Source organism: Colossoma macropomum, unplaced genomic scaffold (assembly GCF_904425465.1).
Source record: "Colossoma macropomum unplaced genomic scaffold, Colossoma_macropomum, whole genome shotgun sequence".
Taxonomy (NCBI): Eukaryota; Metazoa; Chordata; class Actinopteri; order Characiformes; family Serrasalmidae; genus Colossoma; species Colossoma macropomum.
Window position 1 is genome coordinate 41,903,559 of NW_023494789.1, and position 13,883 is coordinate 41,917,441.

The following is a 13,883-nucleotide window of genomic DNA, read 5'->3' on the forward strand; positions in this document are numbered from 1 at the left end:
TATGATTAAATCATTAAGATGAGTGGTTTGGTGTGAAATAAGCCAGAGAAACCAGAAGTCAGTATTGTTCACAGTGGTGGTGATAGGAACCAGATGTCTGAAGCGTTTAATGCCTTTAAAGGCTCTTGTGGAAAGTTATTATGTAAGGTGGTTATGAATACGCTGCCTGATGTCTGAGACATGGTTTTATGATTGTTTTGAGAAGGTTTAACCCTGTTGTAGTCATGGTTTCTATCACCACCACTGTGAAGAAATCTCAGTCAGTAAGCTTTCTCGCACCGTTTCACATCAGAAATACTTTCAGTGACTGAATTGTACAGATTAAAAATTGTCAGAAAAAGTTCTAGTGAAGACTGATTAGACTGATTGGTCTAATGTTTGTGGAATTTTGTTTAGTTATACCTTGGACAAACATCTAGCTATAGTCTGTTGATTTTTAATGATTTTTTTTTTTTTTAATAGTTTTATTCAAAATCCAGTTTTAGAAAATAAAGATTTTCTGTTTTGTTAAAATGACCCATGTGACGAAAAGACTGAATCTAATATGATAAATTAAACTTCTTAGCCATAGTATGTTTGATGGATTTGAAAAAAAATCTTAAGCTTCGTGCTCAGGCAACATTTTAAGAACATTTCAGGCAAAGGAAATGTAAAATTTTAGAAATGGACATCAGTGGGTTATTTAGATTGATGTACTGATCAGTTTTGTAGTCATTTGACTAGTACAGTGAAAATGTGCTAAAAGTATCTCTCTGCGTCTCTCTTTCTCTGTCTCTCTGTCTCTGTCTGTCTCTGTCTCAGGCCTATGAGAGAAGGTTCCCTACATGTCATCTCATCCCCATGTTTGTGGCCAGTGATGTAATTAGTGAGGAGAAGAGTGACGACAATTCCACGCACAAGATCGAGAGGAGGTGCAAGCTGGACGTTGATGCTCCGCGCCTTCTGAAAAGGGTAAAGCAGCATTCTAAAGGCCAGAATTCCCACATTTCAATGCCAGCTGCTGGCTTCAGCAGTTGATTTCTCCATGTCAATTATCAACAAAGCAAACCTGTTTGCTTACAGTATAGTTTTGAAATGAATAACTTCAATGGGTTGAAAGGTATTTTGTCCAGCTTTGTTTAGCTTTACAACAGAGTACATTTGTGGGCAGGGCATGAATGGGTCAGTTCCAGCATTCCAAAGTCAGCAGTTGGCTTTAGGAATTCCAACATTCCAATGTTAGCGTTTGGCTTCTACAACAGTCCTGAATAAGGTTGCCTGTTGTATCTGCCACCTGTGACCTACAGTTTTTTGGCATTCACTTTAGTCACTTGTTTGTAATATTTACAATATTGTTGTGAAAACAAGGTGATTAATTTTTCCCTGCTTACAAAACGGTACTGTGCACAACTGCGTGATCCATTGGCTAAAAATGCTCAAATGTAAAATTAAATTTATTATTATACGCAGCAGTCTGTATTGTGACAAGAAGAGACTGCACAGCACCAGTTTGCTTTTATGGTACTCATTCTGATATTGAAATGTGATATATGGCCAATACTGATTGTATATATGTATTTTTTTTCTTTACAAACAATAAGCTTTAAAATTGTGTTTTTAATTAAAGGACTTAAGATGAATGCTAAAAATACACAAACATGACATGTCGAATGTGTGCCATCTCAGTATAGATTTGGTACAGGATTGAATCGAAATCTGATTTTCTGGCGATATCCGCCCAATACCTAGTACCGGATCGGTGCCAACTCAACCAGCAAGCCACTGACTCTATCTGTTGGTGTCTCTGACAGTTAGCTGTTGAATAGTTGCTCTTTCAGCTTTAGCTTTCAGCAGTGACGTTTGTGTCCATGTAACACTTATTTGCGTACGTGTTCTGATGCTGATAAAGTTAAACTTCAGTACTCCCAGAGTTAGAATAATGAGATTAATTTAGGGCTATTATCACTGTGTGCAGATTGCTGGGGTGGACTACGTGTACTTTATCCAGAAGAACACTCTGAACCGCCGTGAGAGAACCTTACACATCGAGTCCCACAATGAGACCTTCTCCAACAGAGTCATCATCCACGAGCTCTGCTGCTACTCGGTGAGATGCACACACTGTGCGTGCATGTGCGTGCGTGTGCGTGCGTGTGCGTGCGTGTGCGTGCGTGTGTATGTATATATGTAAATGTCTATATTTGCATTGTAGTCATGGTGACTCCTGGTTCCCATCACCACCACTGTAAAGAAACCTGAGTGTCTACAATCAACCATTTCACACCAAACCACTCTGAATACGATTACTAATACTGTTATTGATTTTAATGAGCTAAAAATTCAGATAGACAATACTGTCTGCCAGTATCATTTTTATATGGTTAAAAAAAATTAATAGGCTGGGTTAAATAGAATCCAATCCAGTTGTGGTGGTGATAGGAACCTGATGTTTGGAGAGCTTAATGCCTCAAAAAGCTCACTCATAGAGTTTTGAGAAGGTTTTGATTTTATACATATTTTAAAACAAACAAAAATAAACACATTTATGGTGGAGGGGTACATACAGGACATGGTGAGGCAAAATCCCCCAAGGAAATCTTATTTTTTCAGATTTATCACTTCAAAATTACGTATAAAAACTCAGCCACGTCTGGGTTCACTGGTAGTTTTGGATAGTAAATAAAATGACCATATTTGTCTAGTTGAAATTGTGACCCCTGTTCCTGTCATCACCACCATAAAAAATACTGTCAGTTTCTCTAGAACAGAGCATTTCTCATCAAACCACTCTAAATGGCTGTTTATATCTCAGTTTTTTAAATCTTAATGACTTGAAAGATGCAGAAATCTTTAGAAAATGTGAATCATCTAATATACATTGAGTGATTTTTGGTAAATGCTTATTAGTTGGGTGTCTGTTTCGGTGACAGTTTTCCTATCAGGCGGGCCCTAACAGCCAGGAATGCTTGGCTGTGGAGCTTTTACTGTGTCTGCAGTATGTAACAGTGGGGTACTTTATGATCTCAGCTTATGTTCATATTCCATCATCCAGCCCTAAATCTTTCCCACATGCGCAGCAACTAATCATGTGCACAGCGAGGTACTGACAGTTACCACGTGCCCCCCCCCACACATACACAAACACTTTATATACACGCAGCTGCCCTGTAAGTAGAGCAAGAGAGTTTTGCTAACCCAGTACCTCCTCTCCTCTTGGGAAAAAAAATCTCTGCTGCATGTGGAAATAAAGCTTTTCGAAGCAGCATTCCGAATGTGTACAGTCACTTTTTTGAGCATGACCTCAGTGCTCCTCATGGCTTTGGCATCAAAAATATGAAATATAAATTTTCTCTAATAGTCGGTGATCATAGCAGAGTCACCACTGGTGGTGTTGTCGAAACTAAATGTTTTTTTTTCATTTAAAATATGAAATAATTCAGATTTGTTTTACGTTCACTATACCCAATACATACCAACAAATTAAGAGAGCCATGTTTCGTTAGCATTGAATTAAGCTTCTTTTTTGCATATTCAGATTTCTTTCTTCAGTAGCATTTAATCAGTGGCCAAGGTTAGCATATCCAAATGATTATCGTTACCATCTAGTTAGTTTTTGTCTAAAAGTGATGTAGAACATGATATCTGTGAATTGTAACCGCGAGTTGATAGACAAATTACACTGCAAGTGGTGACCTTAGGGGTCCAAGCACTGTGTATCTTATGGGAGCAATAGAGCACAAATGATGTGCCAGGTTGTTACAGTGTTTATAATGCATGTGGTGTCTCAGAAGAAAATGTCAAATGCCAAATTTCGTAAATACTGTCATCTTGACCTTAATGCATTAAGCAACAGATTTTTAGCAAATATATATATAAAAAAAAAATTATAGTTGCACAGTTTATGAACTGCATGAATTTTCATGTTAAAATTACTGAAGTGTTCTAAGGACAATGCCACTCCTGATCCCCCTAGAGGGGATTAGTTTTTAAACGTCACCTTTTCACTGTTCATGGGTTTTTTATGTCTGTAAACTATAGAAGATAAAACATGTTGATTGATTTGAATGCTAATGAGGAGAGAAGTTCCCTTTTTTTAGCTCTGTTTGACAATCTGAGTGTAGATTTTGTTTTAAGCATGTAGGTTTGTTTTGCTTAGATGGGTTTTTCATAGTAGTGGTAGTACAAAAGAATTTCACTACCTCAAGACAGAGGCAAGTGATTGAAAATGATGTCAAGACCGAGACATTTATTCTTGCTCTCAAGAGCAAACTCCGGTACTACAACACTATCAGTAACCAGTCAGATTGTTAAATCAGTACTGGGCAGATGCTACCTGCTGTGAGCACTCAAGAGTGCAGAGAAAAGCAGAAATACAGTACCAAATATAAGGAAATGACACATGAAAAAGAGGCTTCATATTAAAATGACTAAAATCTAAGGTGAATATCAGTATATGCCTTTCCTACCTTAAATAAAAAAACATTTTCTTTTTGATAACACCTTTTATATAACTGCTGTCAATAATGCTTTGAGTGATCAAATAGAAAACATATAAGTTTTACAAAGTTTAAAAATGTCAGCTCGTAAATCATGTGAACATTAAAAGACCAATTTCTATGTTTTTTTTTTTCCTTTTATAATATTTATGTGGTTTTGTGTATCAAATGTGGTTATAATTCACCTTTACACAACTATGTGGAAATATTTTTATTCCCTAGAATTAAACAGGCCATTTTTATTACTGTGCCTTTTAAGATTGATGTATGTAAATGAGCTCTTTTCTCATTGGCTGTCTTGTATTGTGCCCAATTCAAAAAGCTGTCTGGGCTAACTATCCTTAAAACCTCCAGTATGAGTGAAATTGGCGTTTATACATAAATGAATTGGTACTTGTGACATCACAGCAACAATGAATTCAACTTTAAAATTTAAATTAAAAAAATTGAGAGAAATTAATTTTTTTTAGTACAGGCCCTTTGTTTTTTTTCTTTGCCTATAATTGTACATTTAGTGTAATGCAATTAATAGAAATCAGATTTTATGATGACAGGAATATATTTATATATACATGATTTTTATAAAGCACAACATTTTAAGGTATGTTCAGCAAATACAGCCTACAAATTACTCAACTTTATTGAAAAACACATTAACATTTGCATTTCTGTAGTATAAATACACCTCAAACCTTCATATGTGTTTGTGAGCACTCAGCGCTGTAATAGCACAGTGCTCTGAATGAATGAGGAGTGAGTTAATAAGGTCATTGCCTCTAAAGGCCTTCCAGAAGTTTCTAATTTGGGACGTGTGCAGAAGAATAGTCTTCACTGAAGCACACATCATCGCGCCGCTGCAGAGTGAGGCTCCTGGGGTCAGCAGCTGACCTGAACTGGCCTCGTATTAAAAACCTGCGCAATTACACAGTAGATGCAGCATCTGGCACTTTGCAGTGCAGTTTTATTGTCTTTATTTCAGCAGGAAGTGTCTGCTGAAGATGCTGTTTGTCTTCTTTGCTTCTGCTGATGTCTGCGGTTCTTCGCTCCCTATTTTAGGTTTATTACCTCAGTTCCTGAGTTGTTTTCTAAAAACTTCTGGTCATTATTTATGTTGGAACTAAAAAAAGCTTTAATATTGAACTTGGACTATTTCTGTTGCTCCATTTGTCATTTAAACGTTCATACAATGTATGTATGTAATTTTATCTTAATGTACCTGAGGGAAATTATTTTTTTGGACTGTTTTTGCTACTTCATTCACCATGAAAAGTGTGCAGAAGTGTGTGCACCTATGCTCAAATGACGTTTTGTTGATTTTCTGTGTGAAAATAAGTTAACACATCCTCTACAGAGAACACACGTCTGCACATTTTGATGCACAATTACTATTTATTTACACAATTTAACAAAAATGGAGCATAAAATGTGGCCTATATACCTGAATAGTGTATATTTCATGTATGAATAATGCAGTTCTTCCTTCATATACACTAAGTTCGGATATCTCTCTGTGCTTTTCTTTTTCTTGCACCAATAAAACTCCCGAAAGCTTTAAGTTTGCTTTTTTTGTGTTTGTTGCATGGCAGGTGCACCCAGAGAATGAGGACTGGACGTGTTTTGAGCAGTCGGCTAGCCTGGACATCAAATCGTTCTTTGGCTTCGAGAGCACTGTGGAGAAGATTGCCATGAAGCAGTACGCCAACAGCATCAAAAAGGTACGAGAACATGTCTGTGATCAGTTTAAGGATTCATTAGGGTTTGCAAGATATAAACAGATTCTTCTTTTTACTCGTAAGGGGTTACAGCCTTTAATTTTATTAGGTTTTCTTGTTTCAGTTGAGTCTTAATGATCTTTGTAGTGGTTAATTTTTTATAGCATCTGCTCTCACTGCCCTCTGAATTCCATATTTCCCTCTATTTCTCAATTAATTATTAATCAAGTCACCATGATGTTCCTGGCTCACGTGCCACTATTTGCAGGTTTTTGTGCACAAATTACTAGTTTGCTAGAACATGGCAAAAACCAAAGCTTGAAGTATTGTAATTATTCTTTTTAGGGACTTAAGTCATGCTAATGCGTCGGGATTGTAGTGTTTTTTGAGTTTGTATTTGTACTGTGCTGTAAGCTACATTTATAATGTATGAAAACTAGTTTTAATAAATGCTATGGGCATAGAAATCAGTAGTAAATCATGACAATAATATGAACAAAAATTAAGTGTGTTTGAATTTTGAATTGATACATCCTCAGGGTAAAGAGATCATTGAGTATTACCTGCGGGAGCTGGAGGAGGAGGGTATTACCCATGTGCCCCGGTGGAGTGCCAGTCCTGCCTCGCCCGTCAAGGCTGTTTTGCCCGTCAGCCGCCCTGCGCTGCCTACCACGCCCGCTATCACTATTATACCGCCTACGGAGAGCTCTAAAGAGGCTCTGGGGGTCAAAGAGAGCAACAGTCCGGTGGGCAGCCCCAGTGAGGCGCTTTCCGCCACGCCCGATGGTGAGTACTGCAGTGTAAAAGTGCGTGGACATGTCATGATACGTTGATCCGATGGTGGTGATTCAGTTACATCGGTTTTGGAGTCTATTAAGTCTAATCAGTTGGAGTCTAATCCGTTCTGATAATTTTCTATTAAGTATGAACCTTTTTTTGGCGAAAATTAAGTTCTCTGGCTATTTTAAAACCTAAAAGACAGATTATTATATTTTTTAAATATAATGTATACTTTCCACTGCTGCGTAAATATTCACATAATATTTATTTATTTTTTTTACTTTTATGTTGAATCGTTTCCTAAAGAATCATTATTAAATATGTCTGAATATATTTACTCACTTGTACAAGTGTTTTCAATAAACTAATACAGTGACATGTTGAAAGAAATTGTTCAGGAAACTGACTTGGCATTATTTTAATGTGCTAATCAAACAAGGAGTTTCCCCAACAGTTTTTTCAGACTCATAGTAAAGTAACCAGTAAACCAGTAGTTTTGTTTAAGTAGAGCATTAATTGTCTGGGACTTCATTCTTTACATCACGGTAAACACCACATTGGCACTTTGAAACCACGTTATTAATGGAAAAGAGAAGATAAAACAGCAAAAATAGCCCCTTTTTTGCATCTGCTTTAACATCGTACAGTCTTGCTGTCTAAGGTGAAACTATTTGTTGACTTCTCTGCCACATTTGAATTTAACTGTTTGTTTTTGATTTTTAGACAAACTGGATGCCGACTATATCAACCGTTACCTGGGCGATCTCACACCCTTCCAGGAGAGCTGCCTCATACGGCTGCGCAGCTGGCTGCAGGAGACACACAAGGGCAAGGTGTGACATGCATGCCTACTGCAAAGTCTAAAGTGTCTGTATTCTTTCCGGCTCTGTATCAGAGTGTTTTGTTTGAGATCATCTGTCTTTCATAAACAGCCTGCTGATGTAGAGATGTCTGCACGCTGTCTAGTCGGTGACTTAGTGCAGCTCCGATCACGTCCTGATAATGACCCTCAGTTAATCCAACAAATGTGCTTCTCTGAGGAAGTCAGTCACGCATTAACACTAGATTAACATTAGACTGAGACTAGCCTTTCACAAAGGCTTTTGGGAAATGCTTAAGGCACATTGGCTTCTGTGAAACTGTATGCAGACCAGTGTAAAACAACTTACTCATGAACATACGGAGACAAACCAGATGATTACTCAGCTCTGCTGTATTTGTAGGGCCCATGCTGTGTTCTAAAAGTAATATAAGGCAGCTTCACATAGTGAATTTGATACAGTGTGATGCACAGTGATTCAGTACAATACACTGCAGTACAATTCTGAAGAGTACGATATGCGCTGCTATAATTTGATAGATTTTGATATGCAATACGCTGTGGTGCAATTTGACCGATACAATATGCTGTAATGAAGTTTTAATACTGTACAATTCACTTTGATACAGTTCAATACAATATTGAGCCAACACTAAATGCTGTGATAGAATTCAATACAGTATAATACTCTGTAATACCATACAATATAACACAATACACTCTAATACAATATGATGCACTGTAATACAGTACAATATAACATTATAGGCTGTGATACAGTGCTGTACGAAATGTTGATAGTGTTATAGTGCAATACAATACAGTATGCATTGATAGCTTGATGCAGTATAATACACTGTTGCAGCTTAATATAATACAAGACACTGTATTGTAATATCCCTAATATTTGAATAGAAATCAAGAATATGGCATATGAATTAAGATTCATTTAAATAAAATCATTCAAGGAGCAGTGTAAAATGTTTCTAAAGCTGTTTATGACAGTATAGAAGGCTGCACATAAAAAGCTGAGTTTATAGCCTAGATTTACAAATCATCTCACTATTGGGGCCAGCAGGCACACAGCTAGAAACACACACTAAAAGGTTAATTCATGCTCTCATCTCAGATCCCGAAGGACCAGCACATCCTGCGGTTCCTGCGTGCGCGAGACTTCAACATGGACAAGGCGCGGGAGATCCTGTGCCAGTCCCTTACCTGGAGAAAACAGCACCAAGTGGATTACTTGCTGGACACCTGGACCTCACCACAGGTGCTCCACGACTTCTACACCGGCGGCTGGCACCACCATGACAGAGGTGAGCGTTAATGTAATATTTTGTTTTGTATGTCTGTGTTCTGTATTCTGTTCTGTCAGCAAAGGTGTGTTGACTTCGACTGCACCAAAAACTGTTACCACCATTGTGTGGCAATTAAAGAATCTAGCTGTTCCTGCTAACAGTGTAGCCAGGGTAATTTGTCAGGAGTAGTTGGTGCTGTGGATGAGTCTTGGGGTAATTTTTCAGGCGTACATTGTGCTGTGGATGACTCTTGGGGTAATTTTTTGTGGTATGTTTGTGTCTTGGGGTAGTTTTTCAGGTGCATGTGCGGTGAGTCTTGGGGTAATTTGTCAGGGGTATGTGGTGCTGTGGATTAGTCCTGGGGTAATTTATCAGTCATACTTTGCATTGTGGACGAGTCTTGGGGTAATTTCTCAGGAGTGATGTGGTGCTGTGCTTGAAGCTTGTCAGTCACAGTTGCACTGTGGATGTGTCTTGGGGGATTTAGCAGTCATATGTGGAGCTGTGGATGAAACTTAGGGTAACTTGTAAGGCGTATGTGGTGCTATGGATGAGTCCTGGGGTAATTTGTCAGGGGTATGTGGTGCTGTGGATGAATCATGATTTCTTTTTTTTAGGCGTATGCGGTGCTGTGGATGAATCATGATTTCTTTTTTTTAGGCGTATGCGGTGCTGTGGATGAGTTTTGGGGTAATTCAGGCGTACAGTGCACTGTGGATGAGACTTACTAACTTTTAAGGCGCATGTGGTACTGTGGTTGAGTCCTGGGTAGGGCCGGGCGATAAAACGTTAACGATAATTATCGCGATTTAACTTTTCCTCGATAGAGTGATACGACATGTTAGATAAATGTTCGATATAATACACCACTCTCACACTCCCACGTTCAGGGAAAGCCTTGGAGGCGTTTTCTACTGCAAGGAAGGCGACACTACTCGGCTGTCGCCAGGAGAGGGCGCACTTCCGAGTTTTTCTACATGGTTAGAGAGGGAGGGGGTCATGAGTAAGATGAGTCTTTAGCAACGGCTGAAACACGGAGTTATACATTCCCTGTTTGAGTGGAGCGACTGGCGATCTGTTCTCCTGTGACTGAGTGTGAGAGACGAGGTCAGTGGTGTAACTGTACTGACCTACAGTGAACTTACCTCTTTCTGTACATCCTAACCAGCTTTAGCAGCGTTAAATCACAATCCTCACAACTACAGCGCTGTTGCAGCGCTCGGGCGGTCATATTTTAATATTAGTGCATTCCCAAGCAACGAAAGTGAAAGAAAGAAGTGGGTTCATGTAAATTACAGCTCCAATTTAAATAAAAGTAGCTGTGAGGCATTGAAGAGCAGGAGAGCGCTAGCTTTTCAGGCTAGCTGTTTTTAGCAGCTGGCTAACTTGAAGCAGCGCTCTGTCACTCCAAAACATGGAGAATTGATGATACTCTAGATCAAACACGACACAAAAGCACCGCTTTCAGTTTAAACGTACCTAAAGGAGGACTCCGTTTGTCTGGTGTTGATATTTTGCGGCTCACCACTTAAACTACTACGATAGTATAGAGAAATCCAGTCGTCGCTAGCTGGTGTCTGAATACTGTGATGTCATTTGTAGCGGGGTAGCCGAGCGCTCGTCACCAGCTAAAAATGATCTGTTTTCTTTCTTAAATTATGACTATTACAAAATAGCCGTGCTTTTCCAGCTGGTAAAAACAGCTCAACAGACACTTTCTCCCACTCTCCCATGACAGATTTGTGAAGTGTTCCCACTGTTTGGTGTTTGTTTGTCATGTTCCGACCATAAAGGATAGTTTAAAACAGCAATTAACCACCCAGGAGCAAAAATCAGCCTTCAAACTTGAAAGAAATAATGATTTGACATTTATCGCGGTATGTATCGATATCGAACGATATGAATTTTGTTTATCGTGATAACATTTTTGGCCATATCGCCCAGCTCTAGTCCTGGGGTAATTTATCAGTCGTAGATTGTGCTGTGGATGAGTCTTGGTGGGGGAATGAGCACCATGTGGTGTGTGTGTGTGTGTGTGCGTCAGAGTGTAAAAACTGCCATCTGTGTCCATGTGTGTGTCCGTGTGTGTGGGCCCATACAGCGCTGCTTCAGAATTTCACCTTGAGCTCACACGCGTACAGACGTTCATTCATGGACTCGTTATATAATGTAAATTTCTGAAGTAATCCACACACAGAAGTAGGCTTGATTCTTGCCCTTCCCTGAGGACTGTAATTTTGTTACAATGTGTGCAGTTTAATCAGTTTTACTTTTTGGATATGTTTTCAAACAAATGGTATTTGAATATCATGCAAAACTACCGTTAAAGATTCAGACCTGATGGTTGAGTTAATTTAGTGATTAATCTTTGTGTTTTAGGTTGATTTAGTGATTTATCTTTTGTGTTTACGTCTGTTTTATTGAATTTTTTTTTCTTTGTGTTTTGGCGTGATGTTCTGTGTTTTGGGGGGGTTTTTTTGTGTTTTATTCTGATCTATTTTTGAGGTCAAGAATCTGTGTATTGAAATAACCGTGCCTGTCGCTGTTGTGACCCTTTTAAATGTGTGTGCCTGTTGAAATTGGCCATGTGATGCTGTTTTTGTGGAATAAGGAAACTGTCTGAACCTCAGCTTCCTCCCTGCAGACTCACTCTTTCTGCAGAAGAACACCGGAAAACAAGCAGACCCACTAAATTGTCATCATTTTTGCGTCTGTTCAGATGACCATCCATGTTTGTGTATTTAAACCTGTTTCTGTTCTCTCTGTGCAGATGGCCTCCATTTATGTGTAATAAAGCTTTGTGCATGTTGTATCTGTGCAGATGGCCTCCAGTTTTGTAGGTCTGTTACAAACTGGGTTGCATGTGTTCATGGGTGTAAATCTCTGACCTCACAGCAATTCAGTTCTGATTCTAAGAGATGATTCAGTGCATCATGAAATCTACAATTTCACTAAGATTTGATTTACTTCGGTACAATTCAGAATTATTATTATTATTATTATTATTAAAGGAGTAGTTTGGCGAAAAGTCCGATTTATACAACTTTTCATGTACACCAGCTGTAGTCGATCAGTCAAGACATGTTTGGAGTCCAAAATGTTTGATTCTTTAGTTTAGTGCTGGAGCTATAAGGTGGCTAACGAACACTAGATGTCAATAGTCACTTTAGACATCATGGGCTGTATTCACAAACCCCCCTAATGAGTAGGAGTGCTTATGAGTGCTTTTGGGACAATGACATGTCATAAGTGCATCATAAATAGGTGATCCGTTGTGACGATTTAGTCCTGGATGTGGTTTGAGAGATGTTTTGAGAATGTATTTATGGAAATATTTGGGTGACTATTGACTGTTGACGATATTAACCTTGTAGCTCCAGCTCGGCTGATTGACTACAGCTGGTGTAGTGAAAAATTATGGGTTTTTTGTTTTTGTTTTTTATTGTTTTATTTTATTTGATTTTTCATCTGACTATTCCTTTAAAAATACATTGACTGCACAAATGGAACTACCTGATGTCCCAAATGACCCAAAAGTGCGTAATTCAGATTCACTTAATCTTATATATAATTTAATTATAATTGATTGTAATCCAAAGTTGATGCAGTTGAATCTCCACCATCAGATCACAATGAATCGATGTATTTTTACACAGTACGTGTGTACTTACTCCGCTCATAAACCTCTGTTTCCTGCAGACGGCCGTCCTCTCTATATTCTGCGTCTGGGACAGATGGACACGAAGGGCCTGGTGCGCGCTCTGGGGGAGGAGTCTCTTCTCCGACATGTAAGGACTGCATTTCCCAGCATGCTTCTCTTGTAATGTCCACTTACATCACTTTTCATATGTTCTGTAAATACTGAATAAGACTATGTGCCTGTGTTTGAATGTTCTAGGTGCTGTCCATCAATGAGGAGGGCTTGAGGAGATGTGAGGAGAATACCAAAGTCTTTGGCCGCCCAATCAGGTATGAGATTCCCTCACCGTGTGCGGCTTCATTCTTGGTGGTATAATTTGTAGGTTTACAGTCTAAACTTAAGTTATGTAATCTAATTGGTGTTTGAGTGATGCATGAATGTATGCTCATAACACAACCTCAGATTGTAGTTCCTTTTCAGTCACTCCTTCACTTTTCCTCTCCCTCTCCCTCTCTCTCTTGCTCCAGTTGTTGGACGTGTCTGGTGGATCTGGAGGGGTTGAATATGAGGCATCTGTGGCGTCCAGGTGTGAAGGCTTTGCTAAGAATCATTGAGGTTGTGGAAGCGAACTATCCTGAAACTCTTGGCCGTCTCCTCATCCTGCGTGCGCCCAGAGTTTTCCCTGTGCTCTGGACTCTGGTGAGATATCATACTTCTCCACTTCTACATTTAACGGGCCAATGATGACTGCTTTCAAAGAGGGCATCAAGTGTCTTATATAGATTCTGTATTTATAGGTGTCAAGAGGTACAAAAACGAAGTTCTGTGGCACCCTTTAAGAAATTAGTGTTTGTTGAACCATGGCTGTGGACAAAAGGTTTAAAAGCCTTTTGGTACAATAAAGGCCTTTATCATACAATAAAGTATCGTTGCATGGCATTTCAGCACGCAAGCATTTTTAGTTTTCCTCATTTTTATTCTGCTTAGTGCTCTGTTGATACCGCAATAGGCAAATGAAGACTAACGCAGTGTGATGTGCCTGCTGCCCCCTTGTGGTGATGTTACAAAGCAACACAATCCATACTGTACTGAGGTGCTTCACATGCTGTCAAACTTACTGTTTTTTTTCTGTCAAATGGTTGAGATGTATCATTT

General features: G+C 38.9%; 1 protein-coding gene across 2 annotated transcripts in view; it reads left to right on the forward strand.

Moving 5' to 3' along the window:
* si:dkey-237i9.1 (SEC14-like protein 1) overlaps positions 1-13,883 on the forward strand; it is a 56,878-nt gene that overhangs the window by 34,720 nt on the left and 8,275 nt on the right. For both annotated transcript variants that reach the window (XM_036571369.1, XM_036571370.1), the window contains exons 3-11: positions 802-951; positions 1,955-2,086; positions 6,062-6,190; positions 6,727-6,973; positions 7,691-7,800; positions 8,917-9,106; positions 12,788-12,876; positions 12,987-13,057; positions 13,256-13,427. In XM_036571369.1, the coding sequence (XP_036427262.1) occupies positions 802-951; positions 1,955-2,086; positions 6,062-6,190; positions 6,727-6,973; positions 7,691-7,800; positions 8,917-9,106; positions 12,788-12,876; positions 12,987-13,057; positions 13,256-13,427 (1,290 nt within the window). The remainder of the gene's footprint in view (positions 1-801; positions 952-1,954; positions 2,087-6,061; positions 6,191-6,726; positions 6,974-7,690; positions 7,801-8,916; positions 9,107-12,787; positions 12,877-12,986; positions 13,058-13,255; positions 13,428-13,883) is intronic.